This window comes from Lithobates pipiens, unplaced genomic scaffold, assembly GCF_037356315.1.
Source record: "Lithobates pipiens isolate NorthernLeopardFrog02 unplaced genomic scaffold, aLitPip1_a1.2 Scaffold_16, whole genome shotgun sequence".
Classification (NCBI taxonomy): Eukaryota; Metazoa; Chordata; class Amphibia; order Anura; family Ranidae; genus Lithobates; species Lithobates pipiens.
Window position 1 is genome coordinate 398,097,965 of NW_027507748.1, and position 21,023 is coordinate 398,118,987.

The window sequence follows — 21,023 nt, forward strand, 5'->3', positions numbered from 1 at the left end:
ACAAAAGTCACTTTGACTTTTATTAGCTTTTTCATATAACCCACCTTATGGTTCTTATCATTGTTTTAATTACCTGAACAGAAGATAAGTGGGCTTGTTTAAATCACTTTGTAAAGAGCAGTAGTGTGTAAACATCCATTTGCCATAACCAGGCAATGCATCATTCAAGGGAAAAGGAATAGGAAGCATTTGATCACACCAAGAAATCAGAAGTATTACCTGCATAATGGAAATGAAAGCCCTGGTGCTCAAAGCTTCCCTTTGGCAGTTACTACCCTGTTTCCCTGAAAATAAGACCTAGCGCGATTGTCGGTGATGACTGCAATATAAACCCTACCCCCAAATGCTATTTTTCGGGGAAACGGGGTATGTTACTCTCTGAGCCCTTGATGACATTAGTCTGTGTTTCGGTGTTTACCCAGGTACTTACCCAGGCCAGTGAAGGAAAACAATTTTAGCCCAGTCCAAAACTGGTGTTGCATACACACGGTCGGACAAAGTTGTCGGAAAATCCGATCGTTCAGAACGTTACAACGGGACTACGTTCAGGCTAGTAGCCAATAGCTTTGGTCTAGGAATTTGATATGAACATGCGTGGCACTTTGTCCGATCGGAATTCTCTACAAACGATCGGACAAAGTCTGATCGGATCATGTTGTCAGAAAATTTTATAGCCCAGCTCTAAAACTTTGTCGGTCGGATATTCCGACGGAAACAGTCTGATGGAGCCCACACATGGTCGGATTATCTGACAACACGGTCCGATCGGACATTTTCCGTCGAAATGTCCGAACGTGTGTACAAGGGCTTAGACGTACAGTACATCCATTAGTTAAATTGTTTGAGTTATGTTTTTTTTTTTTTTTAGAAATGAGAAATATCAAATGGGGCACACATAATTTTAAGGGGTCTCTAGAGAGCACAAACGTGGCAGCATTGGTTTGTAAAGTGTCTGTAATAACTGTGATAGCCTTTTGATAATGTCAGGGACTGCTGATCTGATCTAAAATTTTGTGAGCATAGACAGAATGGGTAGGTAATTTTTTAGATATATTACATCATATCTGAAGAATTACTCATAAATGGCCATCTTTATGGTGGCCAGGCTATTGAAAATTTATCTGCATTTACAGTACAACTCTTTACACAATAATATTATGTATATAGTCACCTTCTTTCTTGAAGTAAACAAGAAAAGTTGTTCTCATTCTCATCATCCTCATATTTAGCTATAACACACTTGTAGTACACATTAAAAAAAAAAAACTCTTTGCATTGCAAAATACTTAAAAAAATAAAATAAAATAAAAACATTAAATGTAAATGCTAAAAACATAAAGTCAAAAAAGTCATTTTTTTTTTAGTTTTGGAGAATAGAGAGAAATTACACCTTTTAGTTTTTATAGCTGTCTGTGCCCCGTTAGGGATATTCACCCTGTCTATTTTTCCTGTTTACTATTATCATTAGGAATGAAAGTAAAAGAAAATCTTACATTTTGGGTTGACATCAGCACAGTAATAGAGGGGAAATCTTCTGGTGGAGAGGCTAGTTTTGGTGACCCTGTTGACATGCCATAATTCTAATCCTAACTTTGGAAAGATTTCTTCTTACTTCCAGTTTTGATAATGGGGCAGGAAGGGAAGGGAAATCTCCTCTATTGGACACAGGTGGCAAAAAGACTGACATAACTATAAACCCTCCTTACTCTATCCAAAATGAAAAAAAAAAGTTAGCCTTTAGTTACACTTTAATGACTGTCTTCACAGTCTGCTACAGACAGACTTGTGGTATTTTAGTAAATCAGATCTTCAAAATGTAATGTAACTGTATTTCTTTTTCATCTACCAGAAACCTGGAAAATGGTGTGCCATGCACGTGCATATTGCCTGGCAGATATATCATCATCAACAAAAGGTCAAAGTAAGTATCAGCCTGTTTTTTTTTTTTTTTTTTTTGATTCATATATACTATTTAGTTTTTTTTTTATTATTTATTTGGACTTTACATGGCTCTTAGGAGCATGGCAGACCTGAACCAATAATGAAAACTGGATTATAAAAACAAACACTAAAACAATTGTCCCTTCTTAAAAGCTAACTCCATCTTTCAGAGCATGTTTCATGGTACAACCATATTTAGGTTGTAAAAGGAAATGTGGTCACTATGCACAAGCCTTTCATACTTCAGTGAGCAATCCCAGGAAAACAGTGGGTGGCATTCTACTGCTGACGTTTTAATTCCACAATATTAATGTTTGATGGAAAGCTAATAGAAAGTTTCCAAAATTGTCAAGTGTATAATCAGCTATCAAGTTAAAAAAATAAAAATAAAATTTGCCCTTGCAATTATACACTTTTACAGCATTGTTATGGTATTAGTGTAGGCATTAGAAATGTATCTGAGTTTGAATTATTATACTATTATCAGATATTTCTTGATTTTACCTATGGTAAAAATCTGATTACATTTTCATTAAAAATATAAACAGAGTATCTCCCCAAGTATGCCATACCTTTCATGTACAATTTCATGTTTGTGAGATAGTAGACTATAAATAATGCTTGCTGGTACTTTATAGCTCCCAGAGGCTATGTAGAAACATTAATTAACTTCCTTTCTGTTCATTTAATACATAATGGAATTTGAAAGCACATTTTCTCATCTTACGAAGGTGATCTGCTGTGTATTACTATACTGCAACTACAAATTCATCGTTTCTATGTCTCATGTTAGTGCAAACCATACATTGGGCCTTATTTACTGCAAGAAAATGTATAGGAAATAAAGCCTAGTACACACTGATAGTTTTTTTTTTTTTCATCAACCCAGCAGGCTGGACGAAAAAAAAAAACCTGACAGCTCAGGTCGCAGCCTCTATAGTAACAATCCAATGTTAGTACAACAATCTTCCCTGCTGTTTTATTGTGTTCTGATAGGGACCCTCCACCAGAACACTCCAGTCAGCACTGTCAGGCAGTGGCTGAGAGCTCTGATCTGGAGCCAGTCGGCAGAACTTTTTTGGTCATGCCCCTTTGACAGACGCTGACCGAACGGCTGGCATCTGTTGGACCAGCTGCAGTGTACACGGGTTGAAAGTCGGCTGGTTTCTATTGAACAGGCTAATGCTGCCCGACATTCGGGTCATGTGTACGGGGCTTTAGGGTGGAGGAGTCATTATGAAGATAATTGCCATGCTTGTGTTGCCAGTCTGCAGGAACATGTGGATGTTTGTGCACACAGTGTACACAACCTCTCAAACCTCTACACTGGGCTGCAGCTCCCCTCCCACACACCCCTCCATCCATTTAGCTAATTGCTAGCTTAAGAAAAACCTTACCTAAATGCCCCATTAACTCAACTAGATCTGTGGTCATGTGACGTTCAAGTCCTTCTTCTCTTCTCTGCATTGGATCATTGTTCTTCAAGTGTCTACATCACTGCCTGCGTGACATAGACACTTCTTTTTGGCTTTCCACCCACGGTATCCTCTCATGATTCAGAAGAGGGTCTGTCGTCAATTATATTAGCATGAGGGGGCTTTTCAGGACTGGCCTCTATGAGCACATCTGCAGTGGTGGATTACCAGTCCCCTGAAATGGTGCAGACAATGGACCTGATTGAGAGACTTAGGTGAGTAAAACTTTACTTCAACAGAGAATTTAAAAAACAGGAGAAATGAGGAGGTGGCAGGCCATTTAATGTTTGCATACATATGGGCTTTAAGTTATCTGCTAACTTGTACATTGATGTTCAATGCATAGGGTGGAGTAGTTCTTTGCAGTGTGCATTGAAACAATGCTTTTTTTGTGCCTCATATGCAGATAAGGTGCACAAAGTATGTATGTGTTTACATTCTGTATGAAAAAAAAAAAAGAACTATACAGTGACAAGCACTGGGATTGATCACTGAAGTAAGAACGGTCTATACACACAAGAAAGGTCTGCGTTCCCCATTGTGCTGTGCTCTCTAAGCAAATACGCAAGTACTGGTATATACCATTACAACATGCATTTGCAAGGACCAGCATAAGAAATCTCTTTCTGTGGCTAAAGTGTGCATGCAAAAACGCTAATCCACTGCAATATGAAAATTAACATTATGTGCCAACAGATAAACATTTATTTACCAAGTGATGTAAAGTATGTTTCAAAATTTATAGAAGCAAGCACTGATTTTATTAGCTGGTTAGACCATAACTAGACTAGTTAAGGCTGTCTTAACAGGATAGAGACAGAAATATTGGAGCTGCCAGTGCGGATATAGATTTTAAAAGTGCAGTCTCCACAGCTGCCACCCCAGTCATGCCTATCTACATGCTGAGTCACTGGACTGGAACAAAAATGCAGGATGAAAGTTGAGGCTTTACTGGGAGCATGCTTTTTCCTGGCCAAAAAACAATAGTAAATCCAGTATGAGAATAACAACACCAGAACCATCATCTTTAAAACCAGCAGTGGTAATATATGTATTTCTGTCCTGACAGAGTCACATAAACATTGTATAAAGCCCTCAGTGGAAGTTGTTTTAAACTGAAAACTAATTTAGATGGTACCTTTATCAAATATTAATTCCTGCACACTTTAGTATGAAACATTGAAACTGATTACTATATGTGCAGAAATACATACTTCCTCCAAATGTAAGCACTTTGAAATGCACAGCCATTACGAGCCGATTTAATGAACATGGATCATTTTCTTCAAATACATAAATTTGCGATTCCATGGGTTGCTGCTTGGCCTCTTTGCCCCAGAATACTATTTATTTACGTTTAATTATCCAGAGCTGGAATGTATGTTTCTGTTTAATTTAAGCAAGTAAAATTTGCCCTCAGAGACAGCAGTAACCAAATGAGAAAAACTATTAAAATAACAGCTTATTCACACAGGAGTTCATAAATAGACTCCAATGATCGCTTTTGTGTTTTCCCTAAAGCAAAAGCGTAAAGCCAGCTATCCTGAATCTGTACCATAAACATAACATCCATCTATCTATCTATCTATCTATCTATCTATCTATCTATCTATCTATCTATCTATCTATCTATCTATCTATCTATCTATCTATCTATCTATCTATCTATCTAACTTATGCAGTTTACAAGACTTAGCAAAAAAAAAGTTATGAGTGTAAGTTCACCATTTCAACGTAATAACACTTTGAGACTGTCCTAGGCAAATTAAAAACATAGAAATATGTGACTCCCATAATGATTGCTAGCACCACCTAATAGAAAATAATAAAACTGACCAGTAGAACCCTCAAAAATCTAAACTACCTTAGTGATACTTCAGGCCAGCCTAATAAAGCTCGTTCACCTTTCAGAAGACTATTTTCTGCCTATATCTACATGCAAGACTCCTATCTCTTATTGTAGAGCAATCGGCACATGTTAGCAATGCAGGAGCTTGCTGTTGTTCTCTTAAGTCCTAGTGCTGCTATGTTATGCCAAATATACACAATGGAAAATTCCTAGTTTAAAATTAACATATTCGCTTGCTTTGCAATATTGAGATACAGTATGTAACACAAATAAATTCTGTCATATTATTTTTGTATTACTGGTTCTGCACAGGGTAAACTTTTGTGTGGATATGTGTTTACTATTGTGCCTTCAAGTCATGTTTCAGAAATTTATTCTGTCTTACTCCGTCTGTCACTTCTGATAATATCAGATTTAAAAAAGTGTTATTTTCAATTATAGCACACACAAAGATCGTTTTTGCAATTTCAAGGTGTGAATGTGCCATTTTGTATGGTCTTTGAAGTCTTCTTATTTTTATCCACCCACCGGGGAAATCTCAATTCTTGATATGCTTTCTATTTTAGAAACAGATGCAGACAGATCCGCACAAGCTGGATTTTGGCCTAAAGCCTGAGTTTTTGAGCAGGCCACCAGGTCCAAGCCTCTTTGGAGCTATTCATCATCACCATCCACACCCCCATGAGTTGGCACGCCCTTCAACGCTGTTCTCCGTTGCTGGTGGGTATAAATCTAATTGCATATACAGTTATTGAGCTTATAGTCTATTAAAAAAGGGCCATAGTGAGCTAGCCTAAACTATTATACTATCTCTGAATAAAGGGAGTTTAATTAGCATTTCCAGATTATGTATACCATTGTTCATTAAAACCTATATGGTTAACACATGCTTGGGAGAAGTTATTCTAAAATATATTTCAGTGCTTTGTAATATAATTTTAACACTGGACATAAACTTTAGTGATATATATATATATATATATATATATATATATATATATATACAGTATCTCACAAAAGTGAGTACACCCCTCACATTTTTTTAAATAGAATTACACTTTGCTGCAATGTAAAGTAGTGAGTGTACAGCTTGTATAACAGTGTATATTTGCTGTCCCCTTAAAGTAACTCAACACACAGCCATTAATGTCTAAACTGCTGGCAACAAAAGTGAGTACACCCCTAAGTGAAAATGTCCAAATTGTGCCCAATTAACCTCCCCAGTGTCATGTGACTTGTTAATGTTACAATGTCTCAGGTGTGAATGGGGAGACAGTGTGTTAAAATTGTTGTTATCACTCTCACTCTCTCATACCTGTCCCTGGAAGTTCAACATGGCACCTCATGGCAAAGAACTCTCTGAGGATCGGGACAAAAATAATTGTTGCTCTACATAAAGATGGCCAGTGATGGTGAACCTTGGGTGAAGCTCTGATGAAGTCCATGCCCAAGTGGGTTAAGGCATTTTAGGAAAATAATGGTGGCCATACAAAATACTGACACTTTGGCCCAAATTTGGACATTTTCCCTTAGGGGTTTACACACTTTTGTTGCCAGCGGTTTCGACAATAATGGCAGTGTGCTGAGTTATTTTGGAGGGACAGCAAATTTACACGGTAATACAAGCTGTAGACTCACTACTTTACATTGTAGCAAAGTGTAATTTCTTCAGTGTTGTCACATGAAAAGATATAATAAAATATTTACAAAAATGTGAGGGGTGTACTCACAAGTGTGAAAAAATGCTATAAATTAAGAGTGCTTTCAGAAATAGAAGTGTTGTTTAGTTAATTTTTATCAATTAGCAAAATAGAAAGTAAATGAACAGAATCAGATCAAATCAATATTTGGTGTGACCACCGTTTTCCTTCAAAACAACATAAATTCTTCTAGGTAAACTTGCCTTGCACACAGTTTTTGAAGGCTTTTGGCAGGTAGGTTGTTCCAAACATCTTGGAGAACTAACCACTGATCTTCTGTGGATGTAGGCTGCCTCACATCCTTCTGTTTCTTCATGTAATCCCAGACAGAATCAATGATTTTGAGACCAGGGCTCTGTGGAGGCCAAACTATTGCTTCCAATACCCCTTATTCTTCTTTACACTGATGATAGTTCTTAATGACATTGACTGTATGTTTGGGGTGGTTGTCCTGCTGCAGAATAAATTTGGGGCCAATCACATGCCTCCATGGTATGGCATGATGGATAAGTATTTGCTTGTATTTTTCAGCATTGAGGAAACCATTGATCCTGACCAAATCTCCAACTTTATTTGCAGAAATGCAGCCCCAAACTTGCAAGGAACCTCCACCATACTTCACTGTTGCCTGCAGACACCCATTATTGTACCACTCTCCAGCCCTTCGGCGAACAAACTGCTTCCTGTTACGGCCAAATATTTTGAAATTTTGACTCATCAGTCCAGAGCACCTGCAGCCATTTTCTGCACCCCAGTTCCTATGTTTTGTGCATAGTTGAGTCGCTTAGCCTTGTTTACACTACGGAGGTATGGCTTTTTGGCCACAATTCTTCCATGAAGACCCCTTCTGGCCAGACTTCTCCGAAGAAGTTCCACTGGTTTCCACCAGTTCTATGCTGATGGCACTGCTGGACATCTTCCAATGTTAAAGGGAAGTAATCATAATGTGTCTTTCATCTGCTGCATTAAGTTTCCTTGGCTAACCACTGTGACTACAGTCCTCAGTGTTGCCCATTTCTTTGTGTTTCTTCAAAAGAGCTTGAACAACACATCTTGAAACCCCAGTCCTCTTTGAAATATTTCCCTGGGGGAGGCATTGCTGATGCATTATAACTACCTTGTGTCTTTTTGGTGTGCTCAGTCTTGCCATGGTGTATGACCTGTGTCTTCCACAACCCCACCTTAGTAGCAGAGTTTGGCTGTTCTTCACCCAATGTTAAGCCTCCTACACAGCTGTTTCTTTTTCAGTTAATGACTGTGTTTTAACCTACATATGAAATTGATGATCATCAGCATCTGCTTGGTATAATTAGTTAATCATACACCGACTCTAATTCTACAAAATCCCTGACTCTGTGCAAATGTACAAAGTGTGCAAGTGTAAGAATTGATGCTGGTTTGAAGCCAAAGGATAGTCATACCAAATATTGATGTGATTTAGATCTTTCATCTGTCAGCATTTTGCATTTTATAAATTGTTAAAAAAAACTATGTAAACTGATAAAAACAAACAATAAAAAAAAAAAAATATATATATATATATATATATATATATATATATATATATATATACACAAATATATACATATATATATATATACATTCAAGTTATCGGGCCCCATGTATCATAGAGAAGGGAGCTGTCCTGCCTATTAAACCCTCTACTTTTGATTGGATGGGGCCTCTCCTTTCAGATCCCCTGCCTACCAGCTCTTGGGTTTCCAAAACGTGGAACTACCCCCTTCTTCACTTCAACTTGAATTGCTTTTAAATTCATTTTAGTGAATTTTTAAGTGAAAATTTAATTTTCAGTGAATTGCTATTCCGTGGATTTCCAACGGTGTACTGCCCCTGCTACTCTTAATCTTCTATAAAACTATAGGCTTTCCAAAGGCAGGCTATGTTTCAAAGAAAATTGCCTAAACACTCAGATTTTATTGCCGGTACTGTTACAATAGATGACTAGCAAGGTTTCCCACCAGGAAGACCCCCACCAACAAGCAGCAGTTTGCAAAGGACATTTATTAGCTTCCTTTTGCCTGCATTCATTTTCTAAACAGTCCAACCATTCTACACTGTTTTTCCAGCTAAGCTGTGTAGGTAATCTCATACGAATGCATAGCCATGATTAGTACTGCTCATATACTGAACAACGTTATTCACAAAGTTATTTGATGCTTTTGTATTTGGCTGCTTTTAGCCACAAAGTATGTGAGCCTTTTAAATTATGGGCATTTTAATGAAATATATTTTTAAATCTAGTTGGAGGAGGGTGACTAATGTGTAGATAACTATTGACAGATTGTAAAAAAAGACAAATATTTTTATTTTCTTACTGTATTAAAGCAGTGTTCCAGCCTGGGGGAAAAAAAAAAGTCAGCAGCTACTAATACTGTAACTGCTGATTTTAAGAAAAAGGACACTTATTAAGAATCTGTCCAGGGTTCCCATGATGTCGGCACCCCAAGCCGATCCATGCGTCAACTTCTGGTGCAGGCGCTGGCATTGCAAGTAAGGGAAACTTCACAGCTGGTTTCCTACTGCACGTGTGCAAGTTGCGTGGCTCTTTCTGAATGGTCCCGCCGTCTTCTAAGACACACACAGGTCCCAGAAGGCGGCAGGGGAAGGAGGAGGGCTGAATGCAACCGCGGAAGGGACGTACCTCGCCGCAGCGACATAGGACGGAAGTCCCGAAGAAAAAATGCAAAAAATACCAAATAGAAATAAATTTAAATAATTTAAATAATCCAAAAATGGGGGGGGGGGGGTGAATTGTTTGAGACCGAGTTGTCTTTTTGCCTGGAATTCTGTTTTCATTAGAAAGAAACAAATACCCTTCTGGTGATGGTTTAAATCAAGAACTATTTTTGTAATTTTACTATAATTGAATAAATTGTGATATGGAAACCTATATGAATCGTTCCCTTATTCATATTAATTATTTTGCTTCTAGGTGGAACACACCCAGCTGGCGCACCTTTTGGTCCTCCACCTCACCACAGTAATTTTCTTAACCACTCTGCTCATCTTGGTAAATGAAACAACATATGTTGCATTAATTACATTTATTGAAAAAGCATCATTTACTCAGCAGAATTTATTTGAAAAAGAAGTGAATGGTTTGAAAAATAAAGTGATTGAAAATAATATGAGTGAAGGACAGCTGTGTTTAAAATGTCTGTTCTGAGGTATTACATTTGTAAGGCCGCGTACACACGAGAGGATTGTCTGGCCAACTAAGTCCGTCAGACAATCCGACAGACAGTCCGTCCTACTTTTGAATGAACGGACTTGACCACACACGATGAACAGACAGTCCGCTGAAAGCTTGCGCGATGACGTGTACAGAACGTACGACGGGACTAGAAATACGACGTCCAATACACTGCAATGCAACCTTCGGCCGTGTAAATCCTTTGTGAGCATGCGCCATACTTAGTCCGTCCAACTTGCCTACTCACGAGCGGACTGTCCGCTGAAACCAAGTTTGGACGGACAATATTACGGAAATTCCGAAAGACTTAGTCCGCCAGACTGTCCGCTGAAAAAGTCTGCTGAAGCCCACACACGAGCGGACTGTCCGCTGAAACACGTTTCAGCGTACTAAGTTGGACAGACAGTCCGCCCGTGTGTACGCGGCCTAAGAGTGTCCATTATTGCGATTGGGATGGTTTTGAATAATTGTATTTGTTACACATAGCAAGCTGTTAGATTATAGCTTGACTGCATAATAGCAAATAAATGAACAAAACGCACAGTCCTTGAAATTCATTTAAGGTACAAATAGCTTCCATACAGTTCTCCAAATCAGTGGGCATTTAATATATGTATTTAATAAATGCACGCCAATTCACTTCAATCCAACCCTGTGCTAGACTTCTCACAGGTACACTCGCCAGCTTTGGAGAGCATTGGCTATACAAGCTGTGCACACACTGTTTAAATTGTTATCACATACCTGGTAGCAGAGCCTGAGATGATGAGGAAGGCCTCTCTTACACCTCTATCTCAGGGGCCTGCTAGTGTGAACAGAAGGTGCAAGAGTGCAGAGTGGCACGTGTGCTTCTAATTCTTGCTAGTAGCAGAGCAGTTATCCACGCCAGGGAGTCATCAGTAGTCTTCAGTGAAGCAGGAGGGCTGGTAGACAGCTGGTGGGTGGTAGACTGAAGCAAGCTGGTACTGGAGACAGCAGGCAGGTAAGGCATAAACCGGTAGCAGAATGCAGAACAGCAGGCACAGCAGGATGTAAGGTGAGTACTGGAACCCCCCTCAGGAAGATTAGCAGAGTCAGGCAGGCTGGGTCATATGCTACAGGATGGATCAGGTACAGAGGAGAAGGCAAGAGCATGGTATGGGTACAAGCCGGGTGAAGAGCCAGTCAGTGGAACAGAAGCAAATGAAGCAGGCAAGAGTGGTGTTCAAGAACAAGCCATAGTCATTGCAGGCGGAGTTCAGAGAGTAGTCAGATAAACCAGGTCAGCAACTGGAATCGGGATGCAGAATCACAGGATCACAGGATACAGGGAAGGCTGAAGACAAAGCAGCACTGATCCTGAGCACTGATACAGTTTAAATAGCCCATTTGGCGCCAGCATCTGTCACAAGTACACATGCACACGCCAATGTGCATGGGTACGGGCACATGTGCACGCATGCACATAAGTATTAGCCAAATTCCTATGTCCACGAGAGGAACTATGAATTAGCTTGTGAAGAGGCACAGAAGTTGTCTATTGGCATGCCCATCTTGACAACTGTGCTGTCTGAGCATCACCCAATGTGCATTTTAATGCTATTTTTAAATATAAAAGGGTTTAAGGATTTTAAACTATTACTTAACTAAATGCATTTTTTTATTCGTTTTGGTTAGATTGGAGAGTGATTAGAACACCTGTCAGTTGTTTTTGCTGTTTGTGCCCCGTTAGAGAGATTTACCCTCTCTATTTGTCCTGTTTATAGTTATCATTGAAAGTTAATGTAAAAGAAAACTCCAAATTTTGGGTTGACACCAGAACAGTAATAGACAGGAAATCTTCCAAAGGGAACACTAATTCTGGTGACACTGGTAACACCCCAAGATTGCCTCACTTTGGAGGGATTTCCTCACTTCCTGTTTTGGCTATGGGACAGGAAGTGAAGGGAAATCTCTTGGGACACAGATGGCAAAACAAAACAACCTGACGGGTCATAATCTTCCCTTACGCTATCCAAAATGAAAAAAAAAAATGTAATTTTTTTGCTGGTCAATTTTCTGCCACAGAGGTAAATTGAATGGAATTGGCATGCATTTATTTATATATGTTACACAACTGATTTGGAGCACTTGGTGTATGAAACCTTTAGTATACACATTTGAAGTGGGTTACATTGATAATTGTTTTAACAGTATTTTTACTTTGCAAGAATGCTTTGTATATATGCTATTTTTGTTTGCACTTATGCAATTATGCATAAGCTATAACAATGATAGTGGCTTAGATATGTATATGTTTACTACAATTATAGCCATAACAAAATAAAAAAAAGCAGATGTTTTCCATAAATTAGTCTTATCATTTATATATCTTTTGTTTTCATAGAACCATTTAATCGTCCATCAACATTCGCTGGTCTTGCCTCTGTAGGAGGAAATGCCTTTGGGGGACTTGGCAATCCCTCAGTCAGTGAGTAAATATTTCTAAGTTAAAACAAAAGTAATATAAATTAGGAATAATGCTATTGCAACAATAGGTGGAAAACATCTGTAACATGTATATGACTCTTCAGCTTTCAGTAACAGTAGCATGAGATATGTTATTGTAATGAATAAACACTTTTCTATAATATTGTTTATTTTGTGAAAAGTTTTAAGGCCCCATACATACTGGGCATTTATCCCCAGTACTTGAGGTTCTAGCATTTAGCTGCGGGTGGAGGGCACAGGTTTGCCATATGGGCCTGCTGCAGGCAGCCTTTCAAACTCTGTGAGAGACCGACAGCTACTGTAGCTGGACAGGGCTGAATGGTGAACCGAGAAGTATGTACAGTACATTCAGGGCAGTATGTAAAGGCAAAAGAGAGGTGTAATCTCAGTGTAAACATTGTAAATTTAATATTACATAGGAATTAAAACATGGAGGTAATGGAAGCTCATCATAGGCAGGGATGAGGAGGAAGAGGTCCTGCAGCGGCATGTCTTCTGTCATGCTGGTCCCGCTGGCTGAACAGCTCATCAGCCCTGTGCGAGATGTCCACTGGCTCTATCCTTGATGGTAGGAAGCAGGGAGCAGAGCTGGAGTGCTCATGGAACGCAGGAGCGTCTGACGTCCCCAGAGATGGTACAATGCTCAGAAACACGGCACATCATCTCTGGTGACATCGGACATTTTTTACCTTTTGTTTGATAGAACTATGGACTGTTTTAACCCTATCATTGGATCCTTCATCCATCATATCCAGTTTGTGATCTATTCCCCTGTCCCATGCCTATATACCGTTTACCAGCTTATGATTTTCTGGCATCATAGACTACAGTTTGCGCTAGATTTAACCCCTCCTCTCAGGGTAGTATGCGCCCAGAGAGGAATGTCTAGAATGCAATAACAAGTCTTTTTTTTGATAAAGAGGTGATAGTATAGAATAACTGTCAGATTTTTTTTAATGCTGTCTTTGTCCCCAATAAAAATAGCTGTTTTGAGAAACAGTTAAATCCATGGTGTTAGTTCAACTTTAGCGAGGCACTGATGGCGAGAAAACCTGACAGAAGTTTAACCATTCCCCACTTCATTCAAAATGAAAAAAAGCATTGGCTTTAGATATACTTTAATATCACTATACAGTTGTGAGTGCCTCATTATCACATGGCTGTATGGCCTAATTAAGCACTAACACATTTAGGGTACTGCTTAGGTATATGGTAAACTTCTTTTGCAGTGAGCTAAGTAACATCTGGCCAGCTGATAACTAGAAAATTTGTGTTTTGTCCAGTAAACACATTAATTTTGCTCACTATCTTTGTAAAATGCATAGCCCTATTTAAAGTATTGCCTAAAACATTACCTAGCAAAGGAATAGGGATACATATTAATGCAACAAAGCAACACTTTAATGCTCAGCTCTAATACATTCATTGCAAATATGTTTGCCAATAGCAGGAGAGAGAAATACTGACACTTCATGGTATAAAGAAGCATGTGACTCACTCCTTTTCTTCTGATGTTACAGCACCTGTGCTTGATGATTGGCCCAGCAGTGTCACATGGGGTAGGAGGAAAGTCATATGTCTTGTTTAAAGTATTAGTTCACCTCTACAGAAAAAATGTAAAAGTGAACTAACACTGGACACACAATTCCCCCTACCCCAGAGTCCCCGCTGTACTTACTTCTAGGGTTGCCGAGCTGTCAGCACCCTCGCAGCAGCTTTAATGGTCCAGGGATTTGAATTCCCTGTTTTTCTCAGTCTTTTCCGCTAGTTCTTCTGTAATGGACCAGATGGTTTCTGATTGATCAGCTCCAACCAGAATCCATCTGTTCCAACCTGGATGCACTGACGGGGAAGTGGGAGAAGAATGAGGATTTCAAATTTCCACAGTAGGGGTGCTGACAGCTCGACAATCACGGTGGTAACCATGGAGGTAACCACAACGGGGACCGAGAAGATGGGGAGTCTCTCCAGTGTTAGTTTACCTTTACACTTTTTCTGTGAAGGTGAATTAACACTTTAAACTTCAACATGGATGTACTAAGCCCCTGTACACATGGTCGGAGATTCTGCCAACCAAATCCGTCGGATTTTGTCCGTCAAATTTAGTTTGACGGATTGTGTCCGAAACTGCTGCATACAAACGGTCGGACTAAGTTGTCGAAAAATCCGATCTTTCAGAACGTGATGGCGTAATTTTGTTACGATGGGACTAGATTCAGGCTAGTAGCCAATAGATTTGATGTAGGAATTTGATCTGAGCATGCGTGGCACTTGGTCCGATCAAAATTCTCTACACATGATCGGATTACGTTCGGACAGAATCAGTCCGATGCATACCACACACAGTCGGATTATCTGACGACACGGTCCGATAAGACGCATTCCGACGGATTCTCCGACTGTGTGTACGCGGCTTTAGAGCTAACACAGGGTTTTAAGCACAATATATTTTACATAGTGTATACCTTTGTAACTTACATATAATGATGAATATGCATAACATGTTTGTTATTATATAGTTACCTCAGTTTTCTGAAATGTGTACTTATGCATTTATAGTATATTAAATGTGTACTACAAAATTTTCTAAAAAACAATGTAACTAAGCTAACATGCACAGGGCCTGCCTAACATTACTTGCTCCTTATCAGCTGTCCTTTTACAATGCCAAAATTGAAGTACAACCACAATAGTGGGACACAGAGCTGTCTCCAGAATAATATCAAAACTTTGACGGTGCCCACATGACCTATCATCATGCACAGTCAATGGTCCCCTTTATTTTGGGGTCAGGAAGTTGGAGATCTGTTCATTTAGGTGCAGAAATGTCACTGCAAAAAAAACTGCTAGTGGGAGAATCAACCTGCTGGCATGCAGCCATAACTAAAATATTATTTTTTTGGATGACTATTAAGCACCCTGAGATAAAAGCTGTATTATAAATGGTGTAACATATCAAATACCTATTCTTATAGTAAATATGCACCTTGCTTATAATTTTTATCTGAGTAACAGGAATGCTCTAAAGTTTTGTTTTGTTTTATTTTATTTTTCTAGCATCTAACGCAATGTTTAGCCATAAGGAAGGGCCAAATATTCAGAGTTTCAATAACCCTCATGAACCATGGAATCGACTTCATCGAACACCACCTTCTTTCCCAACACCTCCACCCTGGCTTAAACCTGGGGAGCCTGAACGCAGTTCTTCAGTTACAGCTCATGATCGAGATTCAGAGAAAAGAGAATCATCATCCAAAGATGATAAAGAAAGGTGAGGGAGCGATTAATGTTAATAAAGCAATTAACAAATGTTTTAATCTTTATGGGCTCAAAAGTAGTTAAATTGCATGGCTGAGAGAATAATTCTGGCACTGTTTGTGGGACTTATAGGCAAGCTTTGAAAACACTGGTTTATAAAAAGTTATTATTTGAGGGCAATAGAGGATCAGTAAACTATTTCTAACCAGGTCGTTTTCTTCCAGTGGCATTCTACGTTGATTACCTGTAGCTGTTTGTACTTACCGCATGTTTGATTGTTATCAGCAAATATCAATCTTTGGCTAAAAATTTTTTACATTACATCTATCTTCATTTGTTCAACATGGTTGACAAACATTAAAAACTGTAGTGCTGCATGTATGTTAGCAATGGAAGGGCTGGAGGTTCCACCATACATACAAAAACTGGGAAAGGGATTGGGAAACACGAGGGAACAAACAAAAAAATGGGAAAAGTATTGAGACTGGTACACAGCTCCGCAGTAGACACCAACACAGCTGAGATGAACTACAAATGCCTTACAAGGTGGTATATAGCCGAAGACAAAATAAGTAAATATGAAAAAGGGAAATTACCATATTGCTGGCAGGGATGCAAAGTAGCGGGAACGATGGCCCATATATGATGGGATTGCCCAAAAATATAAAATTACTGGAAATCTATTTTACAGTTAATAAAAGAAATTACTCAGAGAGACATACTAGAAGAACCTTGGACGTGCTTGTTTCATGGGAGAATGTTCAATAAAACAATATAAAGAATCTGTGATTCCTCATCTGATCAATGCAGCCAAAAGTCAGATACCAAGACACTGGCAAGAAATAGAAAGTCCCACAGTAAAGGATTGGTTCGGAAGGGTAGAAGAGACATATAACATGGCATATCTGAGAAACTGTGGAGAGGAGGGGATGGAGGGAATTATACACAGATCGAAAGATTGGTAAAAAGTAGTTTAAGAAGACAATGAGTTTATGTGGAGGCTGTATGAGGATAAGACAGGGTGAATCAGGAGAACTGGGAGAAACTGAGAAAAATCAGCTAAGAGATTGATGGGGAGGTGAGGGAAGAGGATGGAGACAGAATGAGGAATGGGAGAGGGAGAGGTAGGGAGGATGCATGGGGGGGATTCAAAATGTACACATTAAATGTAATCAAGTTGGAATCTACAGAATTCGTTTTTTTTATGTGGATAAAATCATAATAAATAATAATAAAAAAAGACAGATATGTGTATTTCAGCTCCCAACTTAGTGTATTTATGTTAAAAGTTATATATTTCTTACTATTAGTACATTAAGCTTATTATGTTTCTCTAGGGAAAGCAATGAAAAAAGGCACTCCAGTCATCCTTCACCAGCACCTGTTACTCAAGTTAATTCATTGGGACATAATCGCAGTTTATCAGAACAGAGCCGGAGCCATCTAAATAATGAGATACGAGACAAAGAAAAGACCAAGGACCGCGAAAGGGATCACGCTGATTCATGGAAAGAAGCTAACATGGAAGAGCACAAAGCAAAAGAAAACCATATTTCTGAAAAGGAAAGCATTGTACATGACAATAGAGCTGCAGAGGAAGCCAAGCAGATTTCAAGGGTACCCTCCCCTTATGTTAGACCACCAGTGATGGAAAGCACTAGACCTAATAGCACTTCAAATAGAGATGAGAGAAAAACCGAGACATACGACAGTCAAAAGAAAAGTAACGATGTCAAAGTAAAAGAGGAAAGAAAGGAAGATCATGATGTTTTAGTTTCTGAGGCACCAATTGTTCATAGGTCCTCTGAACCACATCCTCCAATATCTACATCAAACATTCATCCAAGCCATTTAGGGTCCATGCCAATGGCTGTGGGTGTAACAGGAATGCATCCAATGAACAGCATTGGTGGCTTAGACAGAACTCGCATGATGAATCCTTTCATGGGTATAAGCCCAATCCCAGGCGGTGAACGTTTTCCATATCCATCATTTCATTGGGATCCTATGAGAGATCCATTAAGAGACCCTTACAGAGGACTAGATATTCATAGGCGTGATCCCCTTGGAAGAGATTTTTTTCTGCGAAATGATCCACTTCATAGGCTTGGCACTCCAAGAATATATGAAACGGACAGATCATTTAGAGACAGGGAACCTCATGATTACAACCATCATCACCATCATCTTTCTGTTGACCCACGTAGGGAACATGTAGAAAGAGCAAGCCAGCTGGAAGAGAGGGAACGGTTACACATGCTTAGAGAGGACTATGAACATGCCCGTTTACATTCGGTTCATCCAGCTGCTTTGGATGGTCACCTGCCTCACCCAAGTTTAATTACTCCAGGACTTCCAAGCATGCACTATCCCAGGGTCAGTCCCACAGCTGGACATCAAAATGGACTTCTTAATAAGACTCCACCAACAGCAGCACTAAGTGCCCCCCCTCCCCTAATTTCTACTTTGGGAGGCCGACCAGGATCTCCCAGGAGGACTACTCCATTGACTGCAGAGATAAGAGACAGACCTCCTTCTCACACGTTGAAAGATATTGAAGCACGGTGAATCTAATACATGGAGCTGGAGGACAATTAACCTGATTTAAATCAGAGCAAGACTTGACATACAATCTTTGTACAAATGTAAAGCCTCTAAGAGCAATGATTTTCACTTTTTGTATATTATACGTTGCAGATTTCCAGATCTTTTAGCCAATTCAAATGTTTGTCTTCGATTTATTTTACTAATGTAAAGCATTTGATTGGAACTGAAGGAAATAATTCATTAGATCTATTTGGACTGTATCAGACTTGTGATATTGAAAGAAAATGTAAATATGTATTTACAATGATTTGCTTCATTGGTTATTGGTTCATATATGCAAAAGGATAGGATGAAAGCTTTACTGTGTACAAATGTAAATAGACATAATACAATAATACTTCTTAAACTGTGCAGTTTACAACCTTGCTATTTATAACACAGTCTGCTCTTACTGTGTATGTTATTAGAGACAACTAAACCCCCTCAACTATGCAATTATTATTAAGGCTTTCAACATAAAGCCATTGTAACACAAATGGATCTATTTCCCACACTCACACAATTAAAGTCATACTATCCCTAAGAAAGTCACGTTGAAATACCTATTGCATTCTTTATAGACATCTATCTGCATTTAAGATTTTTTCAACAGTCTAAACAAGGATGTTACAGATATGCCCTATAATTGTTATGCAGCCATTTTAATATAATTAAGTTGATCTTTTTAAGTGGAATGGAATGATGCTTATTCAATAATGTAGTAAAAAGAACAGGTAGGTTATCTTACTCATAGCAAACTGTTCTGAAACAGAAGTAGAGAGATTGGGTCCTCAAAGCTGCACTTTCAATTCCAATTCCACCAACGGATCCCTCAATGCAAAGTGGGTTTCTCAGTGGTTTTAGCAAGGTAGTAAAAAGCTGCCTTGGCAAATCAATCCCACCAAAGACACCAAATATCAACATTTGCCATGTTTGATGGAACAATAGTATATATGCATCATGGAGCTCGAAAGTTTTTACATGGGTATAAACTTCAATAAATGTTTTTTCTTGTGGTAGCCAACATAATACTTCCACGCATAAAAGTGCAGGGCTCCTTTCATCTATGCACAACTGAACAACATACAAACGTACATACTTTAAATATGCATTTATCTACAACAGCAATCATTTTCAGCACACTGTCTATTATAATGTCTATAACTGGATTGTAACTGGAAGAACAAAACTAATTTTCCTATGGTCAATGAACAAATCAGAAGACACGTTTTTGGCATTAGTCTTTCTAACAGCTAGAATGAAATGACTGATGGTTTACTCACATAATTGCTCTTTGCACTACATTATTAAATACATCCCCATTTGCCAACCAACTCAAGGGAAGCAAAATAACATTGTTATTGAGGGTATATACACTTGGCAACTGATGTTTTAATATGATGCACATTCTATCATTTTGGTTAAATTGTTGACTCAATTGACAAGTACAAAATTTAAAGCACCTCCACCCACCATATTTGTTTTTTTGTTTTTTTTGTTTTAGACATTTAGTTCATGATCTCATAGTAACACCTGTTTACATCTAAACAGTCGGGGAGGATATGACTTTAGCAGTAATAAATACCATACACATTTGGTTTACTGGGTTGTAAATTATATGTATGAAATAAACATAGTCCATTGGTATTCTAGTGTATTAAAGTGATATCTTAAGTTGTTATCCTGTTTTGGCAAAAAATCTGAATACTGAATAAAACTCCAGACAGTTGTTTCTAATAAGCAGAGATCTATTTTAGTAGTCATCTGAAGGTTTAGTTGTGAGCTTCAGATTTTGTGAACTCCAGATGTTGTGCAGTGTTTTTTAAAGAACAAACCCTCCCAAAAGATTATGTACACTGGAACAGTAGTGGTAGCTTTCAGTATTGTAAAGAAATTGTTATATACAAACCTTTTGCTGTTTATCCTGTATGTAAGAAATTTCCTTTTTAGATCATATGTAAAGAGGAAAAAAGAGACCTGAAAAGGAAAAAAAAATCAAAACATAAAAATGAAGCAACTCGATCTTCAGCATGTTCCTCATCAGCGAAGACTTGTGTTATGTAAATTGTGCCATGTTATTAAAAAAATGTGAACTAAGGAGCTTTTCAGGTGCTTATTTGTGTGAATTGCCCATCATTTATTAGGGAGGAGCTATCTAGGATTTCTCTAAATTCAATAATTTCAACTTCCAACATTTCAGGTTTATTTCTTAGTGGAAAAGGCAGTAAGCCAAGTGCAGTACAGTAGCAACCTGACCTGCATGGAGAAATTTGCTTGTTTGCTATGGGTTGTTGTGATTAACACATCTTCATTGCTCTTTGTATTGCTTTAGTGAATAGGCCTGTAATGCATTTTTTTTTTGTTTTTTTTAGCAAAGTGAATCATCACCACATTCACAAAGCTTGGGTACATTACCTTACAAAGTGAACAGCCTATTTATCTTTAGTAAATCAACCCTAAAGCAATGGGAAATGCAAAGTTGTCCCTAAACAGGTACCTGTTCTGTTGACAATTGTCTAAGAGCAGCCATC

The 21,023-nt window shown here is 38.5% G+C and overlaps 1 protein-coding gene across 6 annotated transcripts in view; it reads left to right on the forward strand.

Annotated features, from left to right (window-relative positions):
• AUTS2 (activator of transcription and developmental regulator AUTS2) overlaps positions 1–20,589 on the forward strand; it is a 1,910,865-nt gene extending 1,890,276 nt beyond the window's left edge. For 5 of the 6 annotated variants that reach the window (XM_077482314.1, XM_077482317.1, XM_077482316.1 and 2 more), the window contains 6 exons: positions 1,850–1,921; positions 5,832–5,985; positions 9,919–9,996; positions 12,545–12,628; positions 15,706–15,919; positions 17,244–20,589. In XM_077482314.1, the coding sequence (XP_077338440.1) occupies positions 1,850–1,921; positions 5,832–5,985; positions 9,919–9,996; positions 12,545–12,628; positions 15,706–15,919; positions 17,244–18,474 (1,833 nt within the window). In that variant the 3' untranslated portion in view covers positions 18,475–20,589. The remainder of the gene's footprint in view (positions 1–1,849; positions 1,922–5,831; positions 5,986–9,918; positions 9,997–12,544; positions 12,629–15,705; positions 15,920–17,243) is intronic. The other variant, XM_077482318.1, reaches the window with a different exon arrangement.
• Positions 20,590–21,023: the final 434 nt, after the last annotated feature.